This window comes from Chaetodon trifascialis, chromosome 11, assembly GCF_039877785.1.
Source record: "Chaetodon trifascialis isolate fChaTrf1 chromosome 11, fChaTrf1.hap1, whole genome shotgun sequence".
NCBI lineage: Eukaryota > Metazoa > Chordata > Actinopteri > Chaetodontiformes > Chaetodontidae > Chaetodon > Chaetodon trifascialis.
In genome coordinates, this window is record NC_092066.1 from 709,031 (window position 1) to 726,044 (window position 17,014).

At 41.8% G+C, this 17,014-nt stretch overlaps 1 protein-coding gene across 1 annotated transcript; it reads left to right on the forward strand.

Annotated features, from left to right (window-relative positions):
• Positions 1-11,485: 11,485 nt before the first annotated feature.
• LOC139338726 (uncharacterized) lies at positions 11,486-12,953 on the forward strand. The gene is made up of 3 exons (XM_070973970.1): positions 11,486-11,528; positions 11,658-11,985; positions 12,593-12,953. Exons 1-3 carry the CDS (start codon positions 11,486-11,488, stop codon positions 12,951-12,953), a joined length of 732 nt encoding a protein of 243 aa, XP_070830071.1.
• Positions 12,954-17,014: the final 4,061 nt, after the last annotated feature.

A 17,014-nucleotide genomic window follows, 5' to 3' on the forward strand; every position in this document is an offset into this window, starting at 1 on the left:
CGTTAAAGAAAATGTCACAGTGAAAAATATCTTTGTTCTTTTCAGGATCCTCGGAGGATTTAGTGAAGCCATTTAAAGATGTAATGTTGGCTTTGGAAGGAGACAATGTGACTCTCTCCTGCAAATATTCAGGATCTGCTGACAACGTCTTCTGGTATCAACAGAAGTCCAGTTCATCTCCACAGTTTCTAATCTCAGGATATTCAGAAAAAACAGCAAAGTTGTCTGTTGAACAAGATCAATCGAAAAAGGAGTTTCATCTGCAGATCTCCTCTGCTGCAGTGACTGACTCTGCTGTGTACTACTGTGCTCTGAGGCCCACAGTGACAGGAAACACCAAAACTCTGTACAAAAACCTTTGCAGCAAACACAACTGAATCCTCCACAACGTCCACTAGAGGGAGTCACTCACTGTTCAGCTTCAATGGGATGTGATGAAACAGTCTACAGTCTTTTTGCTGCTGAGATACAGCTGCGATGATGAGCTTCAGTAATGACGATAATCTGAAACATGAGTCTCCTCCTCCGAACGGTTTGATTCCAGCTGTGAACATCAGACCAAACACAACTCACAGAACTCCTTCATACTGAACATCCAGCGACAACGTTTCACCTCTAAACATGGAAACACTCACTGCTATTTTGTTCTTTTCAACTCTCGTAGGTTCGTATGTTTCTGACAAGAAAACAGATCCAGTGTGAATGAGTTCACATTTCAAAGATGCTATTCTCCATGTGATCACTTCATCACTAATAACTGATCACTAAACAGCATCAATCGTTTTCACTGAACAATGTCAATGTGTGATATTTTTCAAATGATGGATTTCTCACTTTGGAACTGAACTCTCAACACAACATGTTGTTTCCCTCACTAGGTCACACCTTGGAAGATGATATTACTGCCAGCAGACCTGAAGAGTTTTCATCAGAGGGCCGGAGTGTGACTCTGTCCTGTAACTATTCAGTTAAAGCCAATAACCTCCAGTGGTACCGACAAGATCCTGGATCAGCTCCTCAGTTCCTTCTGCTCATCACTGATACAAAGGATCCTGCAGTGGTGGAAGCAAAACCTCCAAACCCTCGACTGACCGCTGAACTGAATGAGGAGAGAAATCGAGTCCATCTGCAGATCTCCTCTGCTGCAGTGACTGACTCTGCTGTGTACTACTGTGCTCTGACGCCCACAGTGACAGGAAACACCAAAACTCTGTACAAAAACCTTTGCAGCAAACACAACTGAATCCTCCACAACGTCCACTAGAGGGAGTCACACACTGTTCAGCTTCAATGAGACGTGATGAAACAGTCTGGACTCACTGTCCTCTCAGACAGGACTGTGATGGAAAGCTTCAGAAATGACACCACTGACAACTTATTCATTCACAATTATAGTTCACCAAGGTAACCATGGCAACGTGCAACAACATATTTTTCAACTTTTGTTGAAATGAAACATTTACATGAGAGCTGAAATAGGACAGATTTAGGGAGGATCCTAACTTTTAGATGAACTAAAGCACAATGTTCTGTTGACTTTTCACGCTGCCATATAAACCTGTGGATGTGACGTCACTTCTCTTGGTTCAACATCTGACTTCAATCAATGGATCTGACCTTCATTTCATATTTAAAGAGTACAATAAAACCTCCATGGTTATCAGTAAAGATTAATTCATGGACTCAAAGGATAACTGGGACAGAATACATCAGGAACAATGTCTGTCAAGGTGTCCATTGTCAGGAAGTCATGGACGGCAGAGAGGGTTAGGGTTAGGCAACGTTCATTCAGCTGCATTCATAACTGCACTGTACCTCACACTTTACTCTCCACTGTGTACTATACTGTTTTTTTTTTGTTTTTTTTTTACGGTTTAGTTCTACCATTTTTGGACTGCACACTTACTGTTTAATGTTTACTTACTGTTTAATGTTTACTTTTACCAGTTTGCACATAACACCACTTTGCACTACGTGAATAGCTATTGAAATTATGTATATAGTCATTTGCAATTTCTGCTTACAGCTGTTGCAGTTCTGTTCATTTATCTCGGATTTGTTTATTTATTTATCTTTGATTCTTTAAGTTGCTCTTGGTTTGATATTGTTGCTTTTTATATATCTTTTTTATCCTGGCATTCTCGTGGATGGCAAAGTAAGAAATTCATTGTACAAGGAAACTTGTTTCTTGCTGTGCATATGACAATAAAGCACTTTGACATTGACTTTGTTGTAATTACATGTCAGCTTGTTAACGTGTTGAGTCGAGCTGTAAACGGAGGCTGTGACTCCGTCCCTCTTCACAATCAAGTATTCACCCATGTCCATGAACTAGTTGCATCACAGACTCAGGTTTTGATTAATTTGATTATTTTCTTTATAAAACAAGTTTATCTTTTGTTTTCTCTGCCTGTGATTTCTTGTGGTGTACCACAGGGTTCAATCCTGGGTCCTCTCATGTTCAAATGACACATTTCTTAAATCAAATCCTTTTAAAACACATCAATTTCACTTGCTTTGCTTACAATATTTGATCATATATTTCATTATGATTCAGTGATTATAGCAGTTGTTTATTATATGTGAAATGTTGGTGTTCCAGACCTTCCTACAAATGACAGAGTCTAGAACTGAGATCCTTTTAGTTTTCTTGAAATTTCTGTCAAATGGATCAAATTCAATCTTGCAACAATTGTTTGTTGATGTTAAGCCTCCTGCTCATAATCTGGAATAATATTTGATGCTGATCTGATCTTTCATTATTATCAGACTTCAGGTTTACAGTGATGAAATAATGTCGTCACTTCAGGAAAACAGAACAAGTCCCTCTTTGTTTGCAGACCCTGAAAATGTGATTCATCCTGTAAATCAATGCAGCGTCCTTTCTGTAACTGCTCTCATAAAGGAACCACAGAAACAGAGAAAAACCTTCTCACCTCCAGCTGGAACAAAGTGCTGCTAGCAGTCTGTGAACCAGGAGGAGGAGAAACAGAGAGAAGAGGAAATCCAGATCTAAGAGGAGACGGAGAGATTGAGGGAGGAGCTGAGCTGTTACTGAACTATAGAAGAGAGAGGAGCTTCCATATTCAGCAGAGTTCAACACACAAACCACAAACATTACCTTTATTCAACATGCTGTCTCTGCATCATTGTGTGTTTGCTCTCCTGTTTCTTTCCATTCTAACAGGTATGTTCCATCATGCAGCACCAAAAAGCTTCAGTCAAATGTTTGCTGTCTGTCATTCATTCAGTCAGACTTTTACAACATGCTATAACAGAGTTATCTCTTTGTTTAGGTGTCAGCTGTCAAGAACTCAGTCCAGTCAACAATGAAGAGTCCAGTTTAGAAGACAGCACTGTGACTCTGTCCTACAAATACTCCAAAAAAGCAACTGTTCAAGATTCTTTCTTCTGGTATCGACAATATCCAGGAAAACCACCAGAGTTCCTCATCTCTCACTATGGAACAGGAAATCTAATATCTAATAGAGACTCCAGACTGTCTGTTAAAGTGAGTGAGGATCAAACCCAAATGGATCTGCAGATCTCCTCTGCTGCAGTGACTGACTCTGCTCTGTACTACTGTGCTGTGAGGCCCACAGTGACAGGAAACAGCAAAACTCTGTACAAAAACACAAGCTGACACACTGACAAGCTGCTGGAGGCCTTTGTTCCACACTGTTGGACTCAACTTTGTACCTCCACTAGAGGGCCACATTATCAAGTAGGCGCTGCACTACTTGTGCACTGTGTTCAACCATTGTGTCAATAAGAAGTGCTGCTGTGAAGAGAAGCATTCTCACACTGAATGTTGAACATCACCTACTTTCTCCTCTTCATTTCAACCTTGTTGTACAGATGGAACATTGGCTGTGGATTATTCTGGCTGCTCTTTGCTTTGGTGAGAAATAAAACATCACATTTCCTTTGAAAAGCCTTGAATGTCTGTGTGTCTGACTCTGATGACGGAACTTTAATCAATCATCTTTATTGACTCATCTCTTCCTCTGCATGTTCTCTTCTTCCTCAGAGTGTAAAGGAGAAGACAGAGTGACCCAGACAAAAGAAGATGTCATTGATACTGAAGGACACACAGTTACACTGGACTGTACTTTTGAGACCAGTAACCCAGGTCCAACTTTGTTCTGGTACAAACAAGATGGAAACAACAGCCCCAAACTCATACTGAGCAACTTTCACACGAAGGACGAGTTCAAGGCCAGATTTTCATCCACACTGAATTCCACCTTAAGATCAGTTCCTCTGAAGATCCAGAAGCTTCAGCTGTCTGACTCTGCTGTGTACTACTGTGCTCTGCAGCCCACAGTGACAGGAAACACCAAAACTCTGTACAAAAACCTTTGCAGCAAACACAACTGAATCCTCCACAACGTCCACTAGAGGGAGTCACACACCATGAAGCCATTACGGTCTGAGCCAGAGTCACTGGACTGATGACAAATCCAACAACAAAGAAAGAAGCAATGCAGATTAGAGACAGAGCTCCTGTGAACAGAGGAAACATTTATTGGTTGAGCTCAACTGAGGAAATGACATCAGGAGGTGACTGGTCCCGCCCACTGAGCCTCAACTCAACCAATGACATGATTTCTTACTCATTCTCCTGCAGTGGAACATCATTGCTCCTCTGCTGTCTGTCTGACTTCAACAACTCAAAGACATGTTGCTTTACCTCTTGTTGCTCTTCTGTCACTTTATAGGTGAGTGTTACAACAGAACAGGAGCTCAAGTTTTCTTGAAGCTGCTGCATTAACCACATATACACAAGCTGGATTTTACAACGCCTCTCATTTCTTTGCTCTGACAGAAAGCACCTCACCTTTTCATCATCCTGGAACAGTGAATGTTAATGGAACTGTACTTTTTCTCTTTTACTGTCAATGTCCATACAAACACACTGTACACTTGACATTTTCCACTGTGTTCTCCTCTCAGCCTCATGAACAATGTGAGTCTAATGGCTTCATTTTATCCACTTTTTCCAGGACTCACAGCTGGAGACACAATCTCTCCAAGAGAAGATAAAGTCAGTGGAAGAGAAGGACGATCTGTCACACTCACATGTCAATATGAGACAACATCAGAGGATGTTTACCTTTACTGGTACAAACATCATTCTGACATTCAGGCTCCTCAGTTTATACTCTGGAAAGGAGCAAGATCATGGAGTAATTACAAATATATTCCTGACAATCGATATGAAAGTCAAACATCAAGCTCATCGACTGAACTGACCATCACAAAGCTAACCCTGGCAGACACAGCTGTCTACTACTGTGCTCTAGAAACACAGTGATACAAAGTGTAGAAGAGGCTGTACAAAAAGCTGAACACAGATATCTGACTGCTCTTCAAACAGGAGGGAAGTGGTATTCAAACCATAGCTTCATATCAGATGGATTCTGATCATTCCTGTTGGATCAGAGTCACTGTGGTTACAGCTGCTGATCAAACACTGTGGGAGGATTGACATGAGCAGCCAACACGTCAAGTCAACACATCAAACTCGTTGTTGTGGTTCACAAACCATTCGTGAACCATTTCTGCTTTGTGGCATGATGCATTATCCTGCTGAAAGAGACCACAGCCATCAGGGAATACTGTTTCTCCTAAAGGGTGTCCATGGTCTGCAACAATGCTTATGTAGGTGGTACATGTCAAAGTAACATCCACATGAATGGTAGTACACAAGCTTTCCCAGCAGAACATCACCCAAAACATCACACTGCCTCTGTCGGCTTGCCTTCTTTCCAGAGTGCATCCTGGTGCCATGTGTTCCCCAGGTAAGCGACGCACACGCACCTGGCCATCCACGTGATGAAAAAAAAAACGTGATGCGTCAGACCAGGCCACCTTCTTCCATTACTCTGTGGTCCAGTTCTGATGTTCATGTGCCCATTGTTGCCATTTTCGGAGGTGGACAGAGGTCAGCATGGACACCCTGATTGGTCTGTGGCTATGCAGCCCCAAACGCAACAAACTGCGATGCACTGTGTAATCTGACACCTTTCTATCAGAACCAGCATGAACTTATTTGGCAATTTGAGCGACAGTAGCTCAGCTGTTTGATTGGACGTCCTCTGTTTTGTTATCTTCTTTTTGTTAGAGGGACAATAGAGTTCAGTGGCATATGCAATGAACCTATAGCTGTAGTTTCACATAATGACCACATACAAGACAAGTTCTACAGGAGAGGAGAGTGTCAGTGAAATGTGTTGAGTGTAAACTCGTCAGTCGGGGGAATAACAGGGCTGTGAATGAGCCCTGACACTGTGATCAGGCTCCTCCTCCTAATCCACCAACTGGGTGATGAAGACTAAACACAGAGATCACAGCCTTCTTTAGACCTGCTGGAGCTCACAGTGACTCAACACTGCACACATGACGCCTCTGTTCATCTCAGTGTTGCTGGCTGCGATGTGCCTTGGTATGAACACAACTCTGTTTCTTTGACATCAATCCAACATTGACATGATTCTTTGACAGCACACTGATACTGTTTGTGGCTGTTTTACAGGAAGCAGAGCACAAAAAGACAACGTGCTGCAACCCAAAGGAGATGAGACTGCTACTGAAGGACAGGAAGTAACACTTGGCTGTCAATATAACAGCAGTTCATCAAATGATTATCTCTACTGGTACAAACAGGATGGAAACAGCAGCCCCAGATTCATACTGAGCCAGTTTAAGGTTGGCTCGGGAAAAACAGAGGACGAGTTCAAGGACAGATTTTCATCCACACTGAATTCCACCTTAAGATCAGTTCCTCTGAAGATCCAGAAGCTTCAGCTGTCTGACTCTGCTGTGTACTACTGTGCTCTGCAGCCCACAGTGACAGGAAACAGCAAAACTCTGTACAAAAACCTTTGGAGCAAACACAACTGAATCCTCCACAACGTCCACTAGAGGGAGTCACACACTGTTAAACTTCAGTAGGATGTGATGGTCGTGTTGATTCTTGTGCTGATTAAAACAAACAAAATGAAGCACTAAAGTTAAAACACAGAGAAAAGGAAAGTGTTGTTTCATACGATTCAAGTTGTGATGATGATGATCCTAACCTTTAAATGAGCTTCAGTTCTAATTGTGTCATTAACTGCTTTAGTGAGGTTCTCCAACACATATTCATAACTGTCGAAACGTGAAATTTCAAATCATGAAACAAAATTTTTGAGCAAATTTTTAAATGTTTCATGTGGTTTTCGTGTGTAATACTGTGTTACAGTTACTGTTGAATGTTATATTTACATTTGGGTAGCACAGTGGCACAAGTGGTAACACTGTCGCCTCACAGCTAGAAGGTCCCCGGTTCGAATCCCGCTGTGGGCGCTGGTGGCGTGTCCTCCTGCCTGCTGCTCGAGGAAAAAGGGCCTTTCTGTGTGGAGTTTGCATGTTCTCCCCGTGTTCACCCGGGGTTTCCTCCTTAAATAACCCCCACTAAAAACATACAAGAAGATCACCGCCTGACCAACGGTGAAAAAGGATGGGTCCCCGGGCGCGGGCACCGGCATCGGCTGGCAGCTGGCAGCCCACCGCTCCTGCTCTGCCGCGGAGGAACGACGGAAAAAATAATTTCACATAATGAATGGCGTGTGTACAGTCTCCTCCTCCCTGTAGCGAGGAATCCCTGTGTGTGCTGTGATTCATAAAGTAATCTTAATCTTAATCTTAATCTTACATTTAAATGTATGGATGTATATTTAATAAGAATACAAAACACAGTCAGCGCTTTGGTGTGTGAGTCTGTGAATCTGTGTAGAGCTGAGGAGCATCCTGGCACAGATTTGGCTGAAACGCTCTCCTGGATGAGTCGGAGCACCATTGGATCAGCTGTTGAGCTCACAAACCAGCCTTCCTTCATCCCAATCCACTGCAGCAAAGGCAAATCCAGCAAGACATTAAATAAGAGGCCACCAACGCTCACTCCACCACCTCAACTCTGACTGCAAAACAGGTGTGACCCAACAACCAGCAGTGTGACATCGTTAACAAAATCTTAACCAGCAGAAAATGAGCAGTTAATAACGGCTAAAATCTCTGGAACAACCGTCTGAAATACAGCGTTTAAAGACCAAGTGGGAATGCAGTCTGAAGGGCAGTATGCAGCTGAGCTTCTGGATGTTTCAGAAAGTTGTTTCTCCACAGATTCAGTCAGGACAATTTGGATGATGACGATGATAATGACGATGACGACGATGACGATGATGATGATGATGATGATGATGACGATGGAGATGATGACTACAGCATCGCTGTCATTTCTCAAGCTTCCATCAGCCTGAATGTAAACAGACCACAGCAGGAGGAGGAGCTCCACAGCTGAATGTGAAAGGCTTCATGTTGGAAGTGAAGAGCTGCTGTGTTCTGTCTATTGTTCATTCAGGACAAGAGAAAATAATGCAGCTCCTTTTAGTTTGGATCATGATGTTCATGTTTCAGACTGGTGAGTCAACTTCAACAAGATCGTCAGACATCATTCAAAACCATTTCACGCTTTGGGAACGTTTTTCTAAGACGACACTGACGTTAAAGAAAATGTCACAGTGAAAAATATCTTTGTTCTTTTCAGGATCCTCGGAGGATTTAGTGAAGCCATTTAAAGATGTAATGTTGGCTTTGGAAGGAGACAATGTGACTCTCTCCTGCAAATATTCAGGATCTGTTGACTACGTCTACTGGTATCAACAGACGTCCAGTTCATCTCCACAGTTTCTAATCTCAGGATATTCAGAAAAAACAGCAAAGTTGTCTGTTGAACAAGATCAATCGAAAAAGGAGTTTCATCTGCAGATCTCCTCTGCTGCAGTGACTGACTCTGCTGTGTACTACTGTGCTCTGCAGCCCACAGTGACAGGAAACACCAAAACTCTGTACAAAAACCTTTGCAGCAAACACAACTGAATCCTCCACAACGTCCACTAGAGGGAGTCACACACTGTTCAGCTTCAATGAGACGTGATGAAACAGTCTGGACTCACTGTCCTCAACGTGCAACAACATATTTTTCAACTTTTGTTGAAATGAAACATTTTCATGAGAGCTGAAATAGGACAGATTTAGGGAGGATCCTAACTTTTAGATGAACTAAAGCACAATGTTCTGTTGACTTTTCACGCTGCCATATAAACCTGTGGATGTGACGTCACTTCTCTTGGTTCAACATCTGACTTCAATCAATGGATCTGACCTTCATTTCATATTTAAAGAGTACAATAAAACCTCCATGGTTATCAGTAAAGATTAATTCATGGACTCACAGGATAACTGGGACAGACTACATCAGGAACAATGTCTGTCGATGTGTCCATTGTCAGGAAGTCATGGACGGCAGAGAGGGTTAGGGTTAGGCAACGTTCATTCAGCTGCATTCATAACTGCACTGTACCTCACACTTTACTCTCCACTGTGTACTATACTGTTTTTTTTTGTTTTTTTTTTACGGTTTAGTTCTACCATTTTTGGACTGCACACTTACTGTTTAATGTTTACTTACTGTTTGATGTTTACTTTTACCAGTTTGCACATGCTACTGTCGACTGTTTACACCTACCAGTTTGCACATAACACCACTTTGCACTACGTGAAAAGCTATTGAAATTATGTATATAGTCATTTACAATTTCTGCTTATAGCTGTTGCAGTTCTGTTCATTTATCTCGGATTTGTTTATTTATTTATCTTTGATTCTTTAAATTGCTCTTGGTTTGATATTGTTGCTTTTTATATATCTTTTTTATCCTGGCATTCTCGTGGACAGCAAAGCAAGAATTTCATTGTACAAGGAAACTTGTTTCTTGCTGTGCATATGACAATAAAACACTTTGACATTGACTTTGTTATAATTACATGTCAGCTTGTTAACGTGTTGAGTTGAGCTGTAAACGGAGGCTGTGACTCCGTCCCTCTTCACAATCAAGTATTCACCCATGTCCATGAACTGGTTGCATCACAGACTCAGGTTTTGATTGATTTGATTATTTTCTTTATAAAACAAGTTTATCTTTTGTTTTCTCTGCCTGTGATTTCTTGTGGTGTACCACAGGGTTCAATCCTGGGTCCTCTCATGTTCAAATGACACGTTTCTTAAATCAAATCCTTTTAAAACACATCAATTTCACTTGCTTTGCTTGCAATATTTGATCATATATTTCATTACGATTCAGTGATTTTAGCAGTTGTTTATTATATGTGAAATGTTGGTGTTCCAGACCTTCCTACAAATGACAGAGTCTAGAACTGAGATCCTTTTAGTTTTCTTGAAATTTCTGTCAAATGGATCAAATTCAATCTTGCAACAATTGTTTGTTGATGTTAAGCCTCCTGCTCATAATCTGGAATAATATTTGATGCTGATCTGATCTTTCATTATTATCAGACTTCAGGTTTACAGTGATGAAATAATGTCGTCACTTCAGGAAAACAGAACAAGTCCCTCTTTGTTTGCAGACCCTGAAAATGTGATTCATCCTGTAAATCAATGCAGCGTCCTTTCTGTAACTGCTCTCATAAAGGAACCACAGAAACAGAGAAAAACCTTCTCACCTCCAGCTGGAACAAAGTGCTGCTAGCAGTCTGTGAACCAGGAGGAGGAGAAACAGAGAGAAGAGGAAATCCAGATCTAAGAGGAGACGGAGAGATTGAGGGAGGAGCTGAGCTGTTACTGAACTATAGAAGAGAGAGGAGCTTCCATATTCAGCAGAGTTCAACACACAAACCACAAACATTACCTTTATTCAACATGCTGTCTCTGCATCATTGTGTGTTTGCTCTCCTGTTTCTTTCCATTCTAACAGGTATGTTCCATCATGCAGCACCAAAAAGCTTCAGTCAAATGTTTGTTGTCTGTCATTCATTCAGTCAGACTTTTACAACATGCTATAACAGAGTTATCTCTTTGTTTAGGTGTCAGCTGTCAAGAACTCAGTCCAGTCAACAATGAAGAGTCCAGTTTAGAAGACAGCACTGTGACTCTGTCCTACAAATACTCCAAAAAAGCAGCTGCTGGAGATTATTTCTTCTGGTATCGACAATATCCAGGAAAACCACCAGAGTTCCTCATCTCTCACTCAGGAACAGGAAATCTAATATCTAATCCAGACTCCAGACTGTCTGTTAAAGTGAGTGAGGATCAAACCCAAATGGATCTGCAGATCTCCTCTGCTGCAGTGACTGACTCTGCTCTGTACTACTGTGCTGTGAGGCCCACAGTGACAGGAAACAGCAAAACTCTGTACAAAAACACAAGCTGACACACTGACAAGCTGCTGGAGGCCTTTGTTCCACACTGTTGGACTCAACTTTTTACCTCCACTAGAGGGCCACATTATCAAGTAGGCGCTGCACTACTTGTGCACTGTGTTCAACCATTGTGTCAATAAGAAGTGCTGCTGTGAAGAGAAGCATTCTCACACTGAATGTTGAACATCACCTACTTTCTCCTCTTCATTTCAACCTTGTTGTACAGATGGAACATTGGCTGTGGATTATTCTGGCTGCTCTTTGCTTTGGTGAGAAATAAAACATCACATTTCCTTTGAAAAGTCTTGAATGTCTGTGTGTCTGACTCTGATGACGGAACTTGAATCAATCATCTTTATTGATTCATCTCTTCCTCTGCATGTTCTCTTCTTCCTCAGAGTGTAAAGGAGAAGACAGAGTGACCCAGACAAAAGAAGATGTCATTGCTACTGAAGGACACACAGTTACACTGGACTGTACTTTTGAGACCAGTTACCCAACTTCCTATCTGTTCTGGTACAAACAAGAAGTGAACAGTTTCCCAAAGTTCATGCTGAAACGTTTCTCAAAAACAGCAGAAAATGCTGACGAGTTCGACAAAGACAGATTTAATGCTACAATCAAGGATAAGTCAGTTCCTCTGAAGATCCAGAAGCTTCAGCTGTCTGACTCTGCTGTGTACTACTGTGCTCTGCAGCCCACAGTGACAGGAAACACCAAAACTCTGTACAAAAACCTTTGCAGCAAACACAACTGAGTCCTCCACAACGTCCACTAGAGGGAGTCACACACCATGAAGCCATTACGGTCTGAGCCAGAGTCACTGGACTGATGACAAATCCAACAACAAAGAAAGAAGCAATGCAGATTAGAGACAGAGCTCCTGTGAACAGAGGAAACATTTATTGGTTGAGCTGAACTGAGGAAATGACATCAGGAGGTGACTGGCCCCGCCCACTGAGCCTCAACTCAACCAATGACATGATTTCTTACTCATTCTCCTGCAGTGGAACATCATTGCTCCTCTGCTGTCTGTCTGACTTCAACAACTCAAAGACATGTTGCTTTACCTCTTGTTGCTCTTCTGTCACTTTATAGGTGAGTGTTACAACAGAACAGGAGCTCAAGTTTTCTTGAAGCTGCTGCATTAACCACATATACACAAGCTGTATTTCACAACGCCTCTCATTTCTTTGCTCTGACAGAAAGCACCTCACCTTTTCATCATCCTGGAACAGTGAATGTTAATGGAACTGTACTTTTTCTCTTTTACTGTCAATGTCCATACAATCACACTGTACACTTGACATTTTCCACTGTGTTCTCCTCTCAGCCTCATGAACAATGTGAGTCTAATGGCTTCATTTTATCCACTTTTTCCAGGACTCACAGCTGGAAACACAATCTCTCCTGGAGAAGATAAAGTCAGTGGAAGAGAAGGACGATCTGTCACACTCACATGTCAATATGAGACAAGCTATAGTTATATTAGACTTCACTGGTACAAACATCATTCTGACATTCAGGCTCCTCAGTTTATACTCTGGAAAGGAGCAAGATCATGGAGTAATTACAAATATATTCCTGACAATCGATATGAAAGTCAAACATCAAGATCATCGACTGAACTGACCATCACAAAGCTAACCCTGGCAGACACAGCTCTCTACTACTGTGCTCTAGAAACACAGTGATACAAAGTGTAGAAGAGGCTGTACAAAAAGCTGAACACAGATATCTGACTGCTCTTCAAACAGGAGGGAAGTGGTATTCAAACCACAGCTTCATATCAGATGGATTCTGATCATTCCTGTTGGATCAGTCACTGTGGTTACAGCTGCTGATCAAACACTGTGGGAGGATTGACATGAGCAGCCAATCAGGGACAAACCAGCTGGATGATGCTTCAAACTCAAGACACCATGACAACAAAAAACCAATGAATACAGAAATAACTGAGGATCAAACACACTGAGACATAAACTGTGGATTTACTCAGAATTTGTATTTTCAGGCATTAAAGTCTACAGCATGCATCCAGTACAACCACAGTCGACCAGTTTCAGAGTAAAGTGGCTCATTTAAAGCGACGGCAGCTTCCACAAACACTCCACCATCTTTGCTGTGGACCTGACGCTGATGGACAAAATTACAAGTTCCAAACTTCACCTGGAAAGCAGAGTTTAATCTGTGATGTTCAATTCAGGGTCAATGACGTGACGCTTATTTTTTTGTGTCCATGTGATTTGCTTTCATTTAAAAAGGTAAAAATTTTAAAATAAACTTACATATTACTTGCATACATTCCTTCTTTTGAAGACCTAGTCTAAAATATATGGTTTTAATATATTTTGAGAGAATATTTGGGGGATAATGGCAAAAATGTCATGTGGTGTAACCCTAAAAACTTGGTACCAAATAGTTTAACTTGCTTAAAAAGGTTAAAATTTTCAAAAAAGCATGCTATCAACTAGTCTGGCATAATCTTACATTAGATTTATTTAATAGTAAATAAAAGTAATAAAACACAGTTGTTCAGAATTTTATATTTTATTTGGGGAATTTTGTCCGTCAAGTCAAAATCCTGAAGTGTCAAAGTGGTGTAACCACCATTCAAGGAGCCATTTTGGTAATATCATGTAAGAAGACAGTGTGACAGGAAATGACATCACAGAGAAGGACCCCTGATGAGACTAACTGCCATGTGCCAAAGTTAGTAACTCTCTTTCAAATTTGAGATAATTTTACATTTTTGGGGTACGGTCAGGTATGCTTATGTTTACATGTCAAATGGTATGACCCCAGGAAAACATGAATTAATCTTCATAATTACAAAAATGAGTATTTACTTTAAAAATTCAGTTTGAAATATTCACACTAAGGCCATGTGTGTACATATGTGTCCATAATAATGCCTGTCAAATTTGATTTTAAATTGAAATTGCAAATGGTGTAACCGGTTACACCATTACAAACCTCTCTGTTATAGGTCACTTTTATCAAATATCAGTAGTTTATGATGCTGATTTATGTTGTAATATAAACTACTTATTATGTGAAACTATTTTTAAGTGTAAAGTATTAATTTAATAATGTAGCAGAATTAAGTAGGTGTACAGTGACACCTACCTTTCAACATTAACAGCAGCTTTAAAAGACAAAACTTCAATAATTTAGTAATAGGATAAATGTTAGTCCATCCATCCATCTATCCATTGTCTCCCACTTCATCCGGGGCTGGGTCACGGGGCTGCAGTCTGAGCAGGGACGCCCCAAAATTCCCTCTCCCTGGACACTTCCTCTAGCTCGGGGGATCCCGAGGCGTTCCCAGGCCAGCAGAGCGACATAGTCACTCCAGCGTGTCCTGGGTCTTCCTCGGGGCCTCCTCCTGGTGGGACATGCCTGGAACACCTCCCTAGGGAGGCGTCCAGGGGGCATCCGATAGAGATGCCCGAGCCACCTCAGCTGACTCCTTTCGGTGTGGAGGAGCAGGTGACAGAGCTCCTCACCCTATCTCTAAGGGAGCACCCTGCCATCCTACGGAGGAAACTCATTTCAGCCGCTTGTATCCGGGATCTCGTTCTTTCGGTCATGACCCAAAGTTCATGACCATAGGTGACGGTAGGAACGTAGATTGACCGGTAAGTTGAGAGCTTCACCTTTTGGCTCAGCTCCTTCTTCACCACGACAGACTGATACAGCGACTGCATTACTGTTGCCGCTGCACCGATCTGCCTGTCAATCTCACCCTCCATCCTTCCTTCACTCGTGAACAGGATCCCAAGATACTTAAACTCTTCCACTTGAGGCAGGAACTCTCCCCCAACCTGGAGGGAGCAAGCCACCTTTTTCCAGTTGAGAACCATGGCCTCGGACTTGGAGGTGCTGACTCTCATCCCAGCTGCTTCACTCTCGGCTGTGAACCGCCCCAGTGCATGCTGAAGGTCCTGGCTCGATGGAGCCAACAAAACAACATCATCCACAAAAAGCAGAGAGAAAATCTGCCGGCCCCCGAACCGAACACCTTCCAGCTCCTGGCTGCGCCTAGAAATTCTGTCCATAAAAATAATGAACAGAACCGGTGACAAAGGGCAGCCCTGCCGGAGTCCAACATGCACCGGAAACAGGTCTGACTTACTTCTGGCAATGCGGACCAAGCTCCTGCTCCAGTTCAACAGAGAGCCTCCAACCCCATACTCCCGGAGCACCTCCCACAGAATGACGCAAGGGACACGGTCGAATGCCTTCTCCAAGTCCACAAAACACATGTGGACTGGTTGGGCAAACTCTCGTGAACCCTCAAGCACCCTGCGGAGGGTATAGAGCTGGTCCAGTGTTCCACAGCCAGGACGAAAACCGCATTGTTCCTCCTGAATCCGAAGTTCGATTATCGGCCAGATTCTCCTCTCCAGTATGCTGGAATAGACTTTCCCAGGGAGGCTGAGGAATGTGATCCCCTGATAGTTGGAACACACCCTCCAGTCCCCCTTTTTAAAAAGAGGGACCACCAACCCAGTGCCCAACTGCCACGCAATGTTGCAGAGGGGTGTCAACCAAGACAGTCCTACAACATCCAGAGACTTGAGGTACTCAGGGCGGATCTCATCCGACCCCGGTGCTCCGCCACTGAGGAGCTTGCAAACTACCTCAGTGACTTCAGCCCTGGTGATGGATGAATCGACCTCCGAGTTCCCAGTCTCTGCTTCCTCTACAGAAGACATGACAAATATTTTTCTACACTGAAAAAAATAAAGTTCAGTTAAGCTTGAATTCATTTGACTGTCATTCTTGATTTTCAGTGTCATTTTTTTCAAGAAACAGTGACCTCTGACTATAAAAGCAACATTGTCAGGTGGTGTAACTGGTTAGTGTCAATTGGAGTAACCAGTATTTTTCATGAAAATATTATAATATACAGAAAAAATTAATGTGGAATATAAAGTAATCCTCTATTGCAGTGCAATAACATGTTTTTAAACATTTTTTACATGATTTGTCAAAGATTATTTAGAACACAAAGGATGATTACAGTATATGTCCCACTCAATGTATTTAAAAAAGCCTAAAATGTACATTTGGAGGTAATCCTTATAAAATCTATTTTCATGTGACATTTTAAAATTAGGTAATTATTTTTATGGCTGTATTTATATGCATTCTAGGTGGATTAGATTTTTAAAATTTGTCATTCTTTTTCGGTTATACCATTTGACATTTTCAGGCACATTCCGTGTGATTTTTGTAAAAAAATGGTACAAATCTGATTTCAAATGTCATGAAATCAACATGAACACAAAATGTACATTTTGACAGACCTGATGAATGCTTTTAAAACAGAATTTTAAAAAGTTTTTGAATTTCTCATCTTGCCATTTGTCACTGACCCTTCAAAAGACCACACAAACATGAAAAGTCTGATTCTGTCTCAATACTCAGTCAGTCCACTTCATGGATCATTTGTATAGTGACAAACATTAGGGGGCACTTCAGAATCATCAGCACCTTCAGGACTTCAGTTCAAAGTGTTTGCTGTCCAGCACAAGACGTCTCAGCTGAGTCCAACACAACCACTACATGCAGGATGAGGTGACAGCGTCTGAAGAAACACAGGCTGAAGACACCATGTGGAGGATTTATACCATCTGCCTCTGTCCTCCCTCATGAATACTAAACCCTCTATGAACATGATCACGTCAAGGTTCTCACTGAACACCTGAGAAATTAATGGCATCCAGGCTGGAAATGAACAATTTGA